Source organism: Megalobrama amblycephala, linkage group LG6 (genome assembly GCF_018812025.1).
Source record: "Megalobrama amblycephala isolate DHTTF-2021 linkage group LG6, ASM1881202v1, whole genome shotgun sequence".
Lineage (NCBI taxonomy): Eukaryota > Metazoa > Chordata > Actinopteri > Cypriniformes > Xenocyprididae > Megalobrama > Megalobrama amblycephala.
The window spans coordinates 33027067-33039365 of NC_063049.1; the positions used below are offsets into that span (position 1 = coordinate 33027067).

Consider the following 12299-nt stretch of genomic DNA (forward strand, 5'->3'; position numbering starts at 1 on the left):
TGTAGGCTCAGTGGTAGCGTACTTTCACTACACAACTGAGTCATGAAGTTCTAGACCCTGTCGTATTTGAGAACAATCAGTGTCATTTCCCGACACTATTCACTCTCTCTATTTCAGTATGTTCCTGTTACTCTCTACTGTGTTATACCATGAAGCAAAACATCCAATAAATTAAAAACTATATCATTTTAAAAAAACAACAGACCACAGGCAGGGACGAACTGTCACGCCATCTAATTAATTTTTAATGGTGGATCCTGGAATATGCAACATAGAATGGCACTGTCTAGTTTCACTTATTGCATCCATTTTAAGTTGCATGACTGCAATAAAATATGCTCGGAATAGAGAAAAAAACAAAACAAAAAAACAAAACCTCAGAATCACCACAAAGAAAATTTTGATATTACTATTGATTAGACTATGAAAATATGACAGAGCACAAAATGAATCTGCCATCTTCAGATCATTCACTTAGCTTTAGATATTTTGGATTCTTCCTCCAAATGTACTCATTCAAAAGAATCTTTTCTGTCCCAAAAAGCATTTTAAATGAATCAGGGGGGAAAAATGCTGAAAACATTCCCCTCATTCTTGTCGAAAAAAATGGAATCAAAAAGGAACCAATGGAACAGGTGGAGAGCATGATCTAGTCACGTGTAGAACGGAAAACACAGTTGACTACGTAAAAGGCCAGTGCACTGTACTGCTGGGTCAGGCATTCATATACAAAAGGGAACACACAGTCTTTGAACTGGGAAAGGTATATAAAGATAGCAAGTGCAAAGAACAGTGCATTGGAGCCATATCAACTTGTTGACAGCTGACCGACTGACATCATGGGCAAAGTGCGTTCTTAACATTTTGATTTACATGATAAATTGTTATATAGTATATTAAACATAAATTGTAATGTATCTTGAAAGAATATTTGGAATTTGGCAACATGATCAACCAATTAACACAATTTCTGAATAATTTGCAGGTCATCTTCTACGAGGACAGGAACTTCCAGGGTCGCTCTTATGAGTGCATGAGCGACTGTGCTGACATGTCCTCCTACATGAGCCGCTGTCACTCTTGCAGAGTGGAGAGTGGATGCTGGATGATGTATGATCATCCCAACTACATGGGAAATGGGTATTTCTTCAGGAAGGGCGAGTACGCTGATTACATGTCTATGTTTGGAATGAGCAACTGCATCAGGTCCTGCCGTATGATCCCCATGGTGAGCCCAATTAAAGCTTATAAATTTGTGTTTTTATTTTAACATTTTTTTTTTCTGGCTGATAAACTGAAATTAAACTGACTTCTCTTTCCACTACAGTACAGGGGATCCTACAGAATGAGGATCTACGAGAGGGAGAACTTCATGGGTCAGATGTACGAGATGACGGATGACTGTGACAGCATCATGGACCGTTACCGCATGTCTCACTGCCAGTCCTGTCATGTGATGGACGGCCACTGGCTCATGTATGAGCAGCCCCACTACAGAGGCAGGATGTGGTACTTCAGGCCTGGAGAGTACAGGAGCTTCAGCAATATGGGTGGCATGAGATTCATGAGCATGAGGCGTATCATGGACTCCTGGTACTAATGTTTTAGCACTGTAATAAATTAATTTCTCTGTAAAAATAAAATGTAAGAAAATGCCATGAAACTCATTTAAGTGTCATTAATATTTGTATCCCCACAAAAAATGCCTCATGAGATAATTCACAATCACACAAAATTTTGTTAAACACTAAAGACCTGCAGGCGAGCATGACTTCATCTTCAGATATGAGAATGAGTGTTTTGACATTTATAAGCATGAGGCATGCCATAATTGTTTTTTTAAAATGAGAACAAATAAAATTTGAATTCAGCAGCTTGCAAAATTATTTCAGCAACTGCATCTTTCTCCACTGACAGCCATTAAAAATTTACCAAAATTATCCCACACATGTATTGAGCTTGCAAGTAGTAAAAACCTATCAATAACCTGTCACACGCAGGAATATAAATGTAGCACACACTACAAGACAGAAATGCAAAAAGAGATGGAATATAATGAGCTTTCTCTAGCCTCATTCAAAAACACCAACCCTTAAGAAAAAAATCAGTACCTTCAAGTCAAACAAGTGGGCACATGGATCACAGGAAGCACAGGAAAACAAGACTTTTTAGAGTATAGTTTAAGGATTCTGCAGCAACCGGATGATTAAAAGGAGAACAAAACAGTTTTTTTTTTTTTTTACTTTGTGCTAATTAGATTAAAAATGTCAAGTGAGCAAGAGCAAGGCTGTAACGCTGATCTGAGAGAGAGGTCAGAGTATGCCAGGTGACTCGGTCTATTGGGAAAAAGGCCAGCATGCCCTTGTTTCCTCTTCTCCATTTAGTTCTCAACTAAGCCCTGTGAACTCCAAGGGAGTTTACCTTCTGATCCCTAAACTGTAGATGATGACAGAGTCCTCAGCACTAGATAGGGCTCTTATCTGCCCTGTGTTTGATTTTACACTGACACCTAGAGGCCAAACATGACAGGACATAGAAATGCCAGATGCAGTCATTTTGTCTGTTAGTCTATCCATTCTTAATTAGTAAGTGTGACTATTCAACAAGAGGGTGATATATTTGGACAAAACGTCACACCTACCAACATCACTGACAATAAGTTTATTTCTAGTCAGCTAGCCACCTTATTCTTGTAAAAGTATAAATATTTGCCTAGCAACTATATTTTTGAAACATAGTTATGATTTAGTTATGATTACATTCATGGTTTATAGTGACTCCAACCAAAATATTGTTTCCCCATACTTCATTTTGTGGTTTTCATAAACCGACATCAACAATTTTTTTTTTTTTTTAAATCTCTCGTGGCTAAACTGTAGAAGCTTTATGGTGCAACTTCACAAAACTCATGCAAATACTCACTCTTTTATCCCAGTTTATCCCTTTAACTTTCTACTGATATCTACTGATGCATAAAGTTTCCGTTAACTGCTTCTACTTCACACTAGAGTTTATCTTCTTTTTCCCCATTTTTTTGTCTCATACTACACAAAAAATCATTGCCATTACTTGTTTCAATCTCTAAAAATTTTCTTGCTTTGTGGTAGTGTGCTTGCATTTGAAGTGAGCTCTTTCCCTGACTGTCTCAGATGCAGCAGTGTCTTCAACAGAGGCCATAGCCATTGTTTTACATTGCTCATCCTGCCATCTTCTCTAGGCTTAGAGGTTGGGAGCTGCCTGTCACTACAGTATGTTTTATTGCTCCAATAGAAATTGCTTCTTTGGACATTTAATTTTTCTTCTTTTTCTTCTTTTAGTTTGGATATTTTTTATATTCTTTTTATGTTTTGTAAAGCACATTGAGCCAAAGAAAGATAATATATACAATCAAAGTTGTTTTGTTATTTCTCATTGCAGATCTGTCAAATTGCAAGATTTAAATGGTCATGTGACAGCAGGCACCATGAGCTCCATAAACAAAATAGCCTTTTGGTTTTGTTCAAAAACAGTCATTTTCTTTCACTTTACTGAGAAAAAACTACTGAGTGCAGCTTAAATTTAGGGACTGGTTCAACTGTACTTTATTGGAGTACCACCAAAATTTCTACATTTTAAAAATAAGAATCATTGATACGCTTCATGCTCATGAATCTCATGCCACCCATATTGCTGAAGCTCCTGTACTCTCCAGGCCTGAAGTACCACATCCTGCCTCTGTAGTGGGGCTGCTCATACATGAGCCAGTGGCCGTCCATCACGTGACAGGACTGGCAGTGAGACATGCGGTAACGGTCCATGATGTTGTCACAGTCATCCATCATCTCGTACATCTGACCCATGAAGTTATCCCTCTCGTAAATCCTCATTCTGAAGGATCCTCTGTGCTGCAAAGGTATGAAGAGAAACGTATAATTTGTGCTAAATTGTTATAAGAGCATTTAGTGAACAGCTCTACTAGGAGTAAAGTTGTATGTGTTATGCTCTTACCATGGGGATCATACGGCAAGATCTGATACAGTCATTCATGCCAAACATAGACATGTAGTCAGCATAGTCACCCCTCCTGAAGAAATACTGATTTCCCATGTAGTTGGGACGGTCATACATCATCCAGCATCCGCTCTCTATTCTGCAAGAGTGACAGCGGCTCAGGTAGGAGGACATGTCAGCACAGTCTCCAGTACACTCATAAGAGCGACCCTGGAAGTTCCTGTCCTCGTAGAAGATGATCTATTTTGGAACACAAGAGAAACAATGAGACACTTAAATGATTAAAAGCAGGATCCCAAAGATGTACTATTGTTTTTATTTTTAAGTATCAGTAGTACTTACCCTGCCCATGATGGTAGCGGTAGTCTTTTAGAGCACTTTCGGACTGGTACACTGACACTCTGCTCATGTTAACCCTTACATTTATACCTGCCCAAACCTAAAGAATATGTGCCTCCTATTGTGAAAACTCCTGACAAAGCAGCATGGTATAGAGGCCCATGGAAAGCTAAAGTGCTTTTGTAATATGTAAAATATAACTGAATCTCTTGTTTCTAGGTTTATCAGTCTCAAGTAGCCTGTAGATGGATTTGCATCTAGGTGTTTCTTTTGTATTGAACAAACAATTAAGTGAGCCTACAGTCACATGAGATGTAAGTACAGGTGAGCCATTTCTTCCTCTACCAATCCATATATTCACTAATAATCTTTTTCATCGTAAAATAACTCTCTTTACATCTCATCAGAGCTAGTAGATCAACTTGACAAGATTCCAAGCAAATACGGGTATAGATAAAAAGAAAGAAATTTTCTTTCCCTGATACACAAGTCTGTTGAGGGTGTTCATTACTATGCCTAAGAGTAGGTCTTTAAAACCTGTTTTAAATATTTAAAAATTATAGTATATATATATATATATATATATATATATATATATATATATATTTATATATATATATATACTGTACTGTATACTGTACTGTATATATTGTATATGTAAACTGAAGAAAATGAAGACATAAAGAATAAAGAAGGTGAGAGTAAAAAGTAAAAAGGTTTTGGAAGATGTAAACCACAAAATAACATAAGGGATAAAATCATTCAAAGTAATTGAGCATATGTTTAAACAGAAAACCAGTTATAACAGCCAACTTGTGAACTTCTTACCATAATCATTAGCTTTTCATTAGCTTAGTGGGAAGAGAAAAATCAGCGTTTTTGACAGAGAATTTAAATTAGAATTTTAATTTAAAAAGGTATGTTTTAACCTAACTTGTTCGCAAAAATACATTTAAAAATTTAAAATGAGTTCAAACTAATTACCTTGACAAAACTTATTGTTCTGCATCTCGATATATGTTTAAACATTATTTTAAATGTTGTAAAATTATAGTATTTTTAACAGATCGATTTAGATTTTTTTTTTTTTACACTGTATTTGACAAACAAAAATAATTTTTGAAAAACTATTTCAAAATGAAAAAAAAAAAAATGTTACTGTGGTGTGTATATAACCTGTAGGTTCAGTCTAAATTTTCCACAATGAATGCACTCTAAATGCTTCTATACTGGTGTGCTGAGTCAGGAGGTTGTCCTCAATCTCAATAGCAAGCACACAGTTTTATTCAGTTCGCTTGGGTATAAAAGTAAGGGTGAGACCTGCCAGGAGGACAGAGCAGTGTAAACGGAAGAGCGTCCAATAATTAAATAAAAAAAAAATGACTACATCCGGCATGAGCATGTGCAGGGTAAGTAATCACAGGAAAAAACGAAACAAAATACCTTTTTCTTTCTCTCTCTAGAATAATGCAACATTTACTGAAATGCATGCATAGCTGAAAATTCCTAGTAACCTTTAATCTTTTCAGGCCGTCTTCTATGAGGACAGGAACTTCCAGGGTCGCTCTTATGAGTGCACAAGCGACTGTGCCGACATGTCCCCCTACTTGAGCCGCTGTCACTCTTGCAGAGTGGAGAGCGGGTGCTTCATGATGTACGATCGTCCCAACTACATGGGAAATCAGTATTTCTTTAGAAGGGGCGAGTACGCTGACTACATGTCTATGTTTGGCATGAGCGACTGCATCAGATCTTGCCGTATGATCCCTATGGTAAGAGAACAATACATGCTTCACAAAATGCTCTTATAACAGTTTAGCACAATTTTTACATTTCTGTTTACACATTTGCAGCACAGGGGAGCCTTCAGAATGAGGATCTATGAGAGGGAGAACTTCATGGGTCAGATGTACGAGATGATGGATGATTGTGACAGCATCATGGACCGTTACCGCATGTCTCACTGCCAGTCCTGTCATGTGATGGACGGCCACTGGCTCATGTATGAGCAGCCCCACTACAGAGGCAGGATGTGGTACTTCAGGCCTGGAGAGTACAGGAGCTTCAGCAATATGGGTGGCATGAGATTCATGAGCATGAGGCGCATCAATGATTCCTTCTATTAAAAAGTAAATTGTATTAATGCAAGAAAATTTGTGTTATGTGACAATAAAGCACTTCTGAACTACTCTCTTAAAATATCTTTTAGTTTTTAAGTATAGTGAAACGAAATATAGTAAAACATTATCAGCACCATCGCCTGTGAGTGCTTGAGTGCAAGGTTGGAAACAGCGTCATTTATTAGTCAAAAAAATATGACTTTTATAATATTTCTAACAACTTTACAAATCCTTTGTATGAAATTATTGATCACTCACTGTAGTCATATTGTTTGGTTGATGCAGAACTCAAAGAATTTGAGTTCCAATCTGTGTTCCACTCTAATCGAATCTTCATTCACTTTGGGTCAAGCAATCTTCAAACTTTCAGCTTGACAAAAAGTACTGAATGGATTTTCTGTATACAAAATGGTTGGTCTATAAAATGCCAATGAATTTGACATGAAGTAAACAGACAGTATAGCTGTATCTTGGTAATGCTTTCACCAATTGAAAAAATTTTTTTGTAAGTGTCATTACCAACATTTGCGGACAGTAGAGCAAAATAAGCATGACTATGAAAATGTGTAAATATATATGTAATAGAATTAGTGAATTATATCTTAAAATAACTAATATTCAATTATCTAAGTTTTTATAGTTGTAACAATTCAAGCAGAGTTTCCCCAGTTTCCCTTAACAGATGGCAACTACATCTAAGTTCACTGAAAATCTACCACCTCTGACCACATCTCACACAGTCAGTCAGCATACATATTGTATTCATATTATATTAGCAGTCAAATGCTCTGCATGTGACATTATATCACAGTCAGTTCAAAAAGTGGAGTGAAAACCCATAAACTTAAATTATTTCAGAATAATTAAAAGGAATACTTTATTCTGCCCAAGCTCTATCAGCAGATTTGCTGGAAAATATTACCACAGAAAAATACTGACCAGAGTTTATGTCACACACCTGGGCTCCATTTCTGTAGAATAGGCTGTGACCTCAACAGGTCTGGTTCTGGGGCAGATGTGGCCTTTGGCACTGGATCAAGAGCTATAGCAGGCATGGTAGCTGGGTCATTGGGCATGGTCAAAAAAAACAAAACAAAAAAAAAACACTACAATACAGATCCATGGCCTGTTATGGAACCATGGCCGTAAGATCCAGACTCTGGACTTATAGACCCACACAAGACGTGCAGTAATTGTAGCTGGAGCAGCAAATCTCAGGAGAAGGAGAGTGCTCTGAGGTTGAAGCATAAAGTGCAACAGCAGTGGCTGTGATTACAACAGGTCCTGAGACATGATCCGGTAAGACAAGAAAAAGACAATAGGGACAATACAAAAATGCAGACTCTAGACAGCCAGAAAGTCATGCACACAAGCTGGAAGAGTTGCAGGCCCAAGAATATGAACCAGAAAAACCATAACATAAATGAGAGCTGTTATGACAAGAACACAAACCATAATTCATGTTTTTTTTGGATTCTTGTATTGCTTTGTTAAATTAAGAAACACAATCATAGCCCTCACCAATACTGTAGGCAAATAAAAACAAGACCAAAAAATAGACATGAGAGGCTACTTATAAATTTTTTTTTATAAAAATGACTCATGTCATTACCAATCAGTCATTTCTCAAAAGATTTGAATGAAACTTAGATTCGACCAGAAGACAGGAATATTCTCCAACTTCACTTCAAAAAGTTGAGGAAACTAGTTTATTTATTTATTTATTTTTAAAAAGTAGAAAAAATGTAATAATATATAACACATTTAAAATTGTAGCACTGATTGCTACTGATTGATCAGCAAAAAATGTAGTAGTACCAATCTTTCATTTGAAAGCCACATTTCTAGCCTCCGTAAAACCGCATTCTTCCATCTTAAAAATATATCTAAATTACGACATATGCTCTCAATGACAAATGTGGAATAGTTCGTTCATGACCTCAAGGCTAGATTATTGTAATGCTCTACTGGGTTGTTGCCCCACACACTTAATAAACAAACTCCATCTGGATTATATCTGTCAACACTGCATTAGCTCCGCATTAAACATTGTATACATTTTAAAATCTTGCTCCCCAGTACTTGAGCGAGCTCTTAATGCATTATAGTCTTTCACGTCTATTCCAATCTCAAATTCTGGCCAGTTAATAATACCTAGAATATCAAAATCAACTGCAGGTGGTAGATCATTTTCCTATTTAGCACCCAAACTCTGTTATAGTCTTCCTAGCATTGTTTGGGTAACAGACACACTCTGTGAGTTTAATCTGGACTAAAAACACATCTCTAACCTGGCATACACTGCCCTCCAAAAGTTTGGAAACAACCCTGGCAAAGTGTGGTTTTGGACAATATAAGCATAAATGGTGCAAATACATTAAAGTAACTTGACATTATCATTGAAGACCAGCAATAATAATTTTCATTATGATTACATAATAATGGCAATATATACATGTCAAAGTCAGACATGACCCTTTGCCTCTGATCCGGTAAGCATCTGTGATGCTTGGTTACTGGTTTAAACTTGGCCCAGGTTTGTAAAAGATTTTTGGGTCAGCACACCTTAAGAGCTTCAACAATTGATTGCCAATTAAGTTTAGAATACAATGAACCAATTAGAACCCAGTTTAGGTCAGATAGCTGCTAATGGTGGATATTTTGATTAATCAATTTTTTATTTTTTTTTTGTATAAACTGTTTATGTAATAAAATATGTTTTCGTAGTTTGTGTTGTCCCTTATCAGCGCAAAATGATCACAAATTAAAAAGGATTCATGCCAATATTGTCCAAAACCCCACTTTTCTAGGGCGTTTCCAAACTTTTGGAGGGCAGTGTACATTTCTATTTTCAAACAAGTTAAATGATTGTTAGGCTGAATAAATTAGGTCAACCGGAACCGGGAACACTTCCCAAAACCCATCACCATATCAGCGTGATGAACCCGATCTTCAACCAGATGGAACTGGATTAATTATTTTGAATGCTCCGAGATTGGCTTCGATCCCAATCTGACTTCTGAATTGTTACGCAACCTGAATCATAATCTTACAGCGTCCGATGGTTGGCCAGAGGAGAACTGACCCCCCGACTCAGCCTGGTTTCTCCAAAGGTTTTTTCGTCCATTCTGTCACCTGATGGAGTTTGGGTTCCTTGCCGCTGTCGCCTTTGGCTTGCTTAGTTGGCGACACCTACTATTAAACAATATCATACAGATGAATATATATAGATGAAATGCACTAAATTAATAACTGATGCTTTTTACAATGGAACTAAACCAACACTGAACTGACTCAAGCTAAACAATGACACTATTTTCCTCTAGAGCTACTGCACAGCTGAAACAAACATTGTTGCATAATTTTACTGTTATCACTGTAAAGCTGCTTTGAAACAATCTGTATTGTAAAAAGTGCTATATAAATAAAGGTGACTTGACTAGTAAATTTATATCCATGTCTCTCCCTCTCTTTGTAAAATATTACATATTTATATTGTTTACATACAAGTTATGTAAACGATATAAATACCTTCTGGGTTCCCGATTTTATTGATTTGAGCAACCATAAATGACGCAAAACATACGAATTTTGGGTTTTTGATAGGATTCCTATATAGATAAATCACTCCTTGCCCTCCAGACTAATTCGCGCTGCTGCTGTAACGTCATGTGCAAACAACCTTCTTAAAAGCAATATCAGAATTTCAATATCTGCTATAAGAGTTCTAGCAACAGTCACTCCTAACATTGTTGCAAGCTAAAAGAAAAAAAAAATGTATTAAAGTCAATTGAATATTCATGGTTGCTATTATTTTTCCTATGTTGATAAAAAAAAATGGTTATAAAGATTGTATAGACATGAAATGTTATGCAGCATTACATTGCACCAACACTAAGCCTGCAAACTATCAAATGTTCTACTTTCTAAAGGCTGAAACCTCTAAGTTCTATGGACAAATTTTAAGTATTCTAAATTCCTCTAAATTCTATGGACAAATTTTAAATATTTGATTAGGTGCTCTCTTAAAAGCAATATCAGAATTTCAATATCTGCTATAAGAGTTCTAGCGTCAGTCACTCCTAACACTGTTGCAAGGTAAAAAAAAAAAAAAAAATGTTATATTAAAGTCAGTTGAATATTCATGGTTGCTATAATTTTTCCTATGTTGATAAAAAAAAAAATGGTAATAAAAATTTTATACACATGAAATGTTATGCAGCATTACATTGAATCAACACCAAGCCTCAGATGAAGAGGGGGAAAAAATCTGTCAGTCAAAATAATTAGAAAGAAAAACATATGATTTGGTATCCAATGCAACCATAAATTTAAGGAAAATATATTTTTTAAAAAAAGTTTACCAAAAGTTCAAAGTGAAAAATGTAGTGACATACAGTAACTTGGAATAATGTTTTTTTAAAAGCAAACAATGGTTTATGTAGTTTACATTGAAATGAAACAATGATAAAAAAAATTGTTAACTTCCTCCACAAGCCCAGGTTACACAAGCATATTTGGTTTGAGCTTCATTTTGGCTGTTTAAAATGCTTTCTTGTCATTGGAATTGCTTTACAAGCAGAAATTTCTAATATTCTCCACCACAAGGCTTGAAATAATAACCCTTTCAGGTCTGTAGTACCAAACTGTACCATTCACTACACCATGCAGCTGACTAAGGCCAATTTAAACAATAGGAATACAAATTCTTTGGGAGTCCATATAGTATAAATAAGGCAGCAGGCTGTCGTTACAGTAGCAAGTTTGGAATAACCACAACCGCAATCATGCACGGAAAGGTAAGCCTTAAATATTCTTATCATCTTAAAACATCATTAAAAACATGATTTATTTGCTTTTCTGATTTATAATGGTATCTCAGCACAAATTGATAAAGAGAAAAAAAAACACTTTGTTTTGAAGAGTCAAATGGATATTGTGTTGGGTGATGTTTAATATAGTATTGATAAATAGTAATTAAGTCGATGCTGAACATTATTTTTTTTTGTCACAGGTCATCTTCTACGAGGACAGGAACTTCCAGGGTCGCTCTTATGAGTGCATGAGCGACTGTGCTGACATGTCCTCCTACCTGAGCCGCTGTCACTCTTGCAGAATAGAGAGTGGATGCTGGATGATGTATGACCGTCCCAACTACATGGGAAATCAGTATTTCTTCAGGAAGGGCGAGTACGCTGATTACATGTCTATGTTTGGCATGAGCGACTGCATCAGGTCTTGCCGTTCAATCCCCATGGTGAGTTCCATGAATATTTTACATTTGTAAAAACTTAAAATATATATATTTTTTTTAAATATACATTACTTGAAAAATATATTATTAAAATTATAATGAAAATATATTACTTTTTAAATCATTTTGCACAAAAAGCATAGACAATACTTTCAGAATGCAAATTCATTAAAACTAATGAACCTAACTTTTTCACTACAGTACAGGGGATCCTACAGAATGAGGATCTACGAGAGGGAGAACTTCATGGGTCAGATGTACGAGCTGACAGATGACTGTGACAACATCATGGATCGTTACCGCATGTCTCACTGCCAGTCCTGTCATGTGATGGACGGCCACTGGCTCATGTATGAGCAGCCCCACTACAGAGGCAGGATGTGGTACTTCAGGCCTGGAGAGTACAGGAGCTTCAGCAATATGGGTGGCATGAGATTCATGAGCATGAGGCGTATCATGGACTCCTGGTATTAATGTTCAAATGTTTCAATAAAATAACTTCTATATAAGGCTAAACATTGTGTTTTGAACAATCTTTAATGCCAATATTTAATTTGTATTAATGAGTAATCCACATAAAAATATTCTATGGATTA

The 12299-nt window shown here is 36.2% G+C and overlaps 4 protein-coding genes across 4 annotated transcripts; 3 read left to right on the top strand and 1 right to left on the bottom strand.

Annotated features, from left to right (window-relative positions):
- The first annotated feature begins 776 nt into the window (after window positions 1-776).
- On the top strand, window positions 777-1667 carry LOC125270490 (gamma-crystallin M2-like). The gene is made up of 3 exons (XM_048194142.1): window positions 777-848; window positions 986-1228; window positions 1328-1667. Exons 1-3 carry the CDS (start codon window positions 840-842, stop codon window positions 1598-1600), a joined length of 525 nt encoding a protein of 174 aa, XP_048050099.1. The 5' UTR covers window positions 777-839; the 3' UTR covers window positions 1601-1667.
- Window positions 1668-3557: 1890 nt separating this feature from the next.
- LOC125270491 (gamma-crystallin M2-like) lies at window positions 3558-4397 on the bottom strand. Its single transcript, XM_048194143.1, has 3 exons — window positions 4333-4397; window positions 3988-4230; window positions 3558-3884 (listed from the first exon to the last, which is right to left on the bottom strand). Exons 1-3 carry the CDS (start codon window positions 4339-4341, stop codon window positions 3612-3614), a joined length of 525 nt encoding a protein of 174 aa, XP_048050100.1. The 5' UTR covers window positions 4342-4397; the 3' UTR covers window positions 3558-3611.
- Window positions 4398-5595: 1198 nt separating this feature from the next.
- On the top strand, window positions 5596-6517 carry LOC125270482 (gamma-crystallin M2-like). Its single transcript, XM_048194132.1, has 3 exons — window positions 5596-5738; window positions 5859-6101; window positions 6183-6517. Exons 1-3 carry the CDS (start codon window positions 5709-5711, stop codon window positions 6453-6455), a joined length of 546 nt encoding a protein of 181 aa, XP_048050089.1. The 5' UTR covers window positions 5596-5708; the 3' UTR covers window positions 6456-6517.
- A 4579-nt stretch (window positions 6518-11096) lies between these two features.
- Window positions 11097-12219, top strand: LOC125270489 (gamma-crystallin M2-like). Its single transcript, XM_048194141.1, has 3 exons — window positions 11097-11248; window positions 11464-11706; window positions 11905-12219. The coding sequence occupies exons 1-3, from the start codon at window positions 11237-11239 to the stop codon at window positions 12175-12177; spliced, it is 528 nt and encodes a 175-aa protein (XP_048050098.1). The 5' UTR covers window positions 11097-11236; the 3' UTR covers window positions 12178-12219.
- The last annotated feature ends 80 nt before the right edge of the window (window positions 12220-12299 follow it).

Excerpts from the sequence above, each read along its gene's own strand:
- LOC125270490 (XM_048194142.1), top strand. Across the intron at positions 1,229-1,327 it reads CCTGCCGTATGATCCCCATG|TACAGGGGATCCTACAGAAT; the intron begins GTGAGCCCAATT and ends TTTCCACTACAG.
- LOC125270491 (XM_048194143.1), bottom strand. Across the intron at positions 3,885-3,987 it reads CTTGCCGTATGATCCCCATG|CACAGAGGATCCTTCAGAAT; the intron begins GTAAGAGCATAA and ends ATACCTTTGCAG.
- LOC125270482 (XM_048194132.1), top strand. The coding sequence starts at position 5,709 with ATGACTACATCCGGCATGAGCATGTGCAGG. Across the intron at positions 5,739-5,858 it reads CCGGCATGAGCATGTGCAGG|GCCGTCTTCTATGAGGACAG; the intron begins GTAAGTAATCAC and ends TAATCTTTTCAG. Across the intron at positions 6,102-6,182 it reads CTTGCCGTATGATCCCTATG|CACAGGGGAGCCTTCAGAAT; the intron begins GTAAGAGAACAA and ends ACACATTTGCAG.
- LOC125270489 (XM_048194141.1), top strand. Across the intron at positions 11,707-11,904 it reads CTTGCCGTTCAATCCCCATG|TACAGGGGATCCTACAGAAT; the intron begins GTGAGTTCCATG and ends TTTTCACTACAG.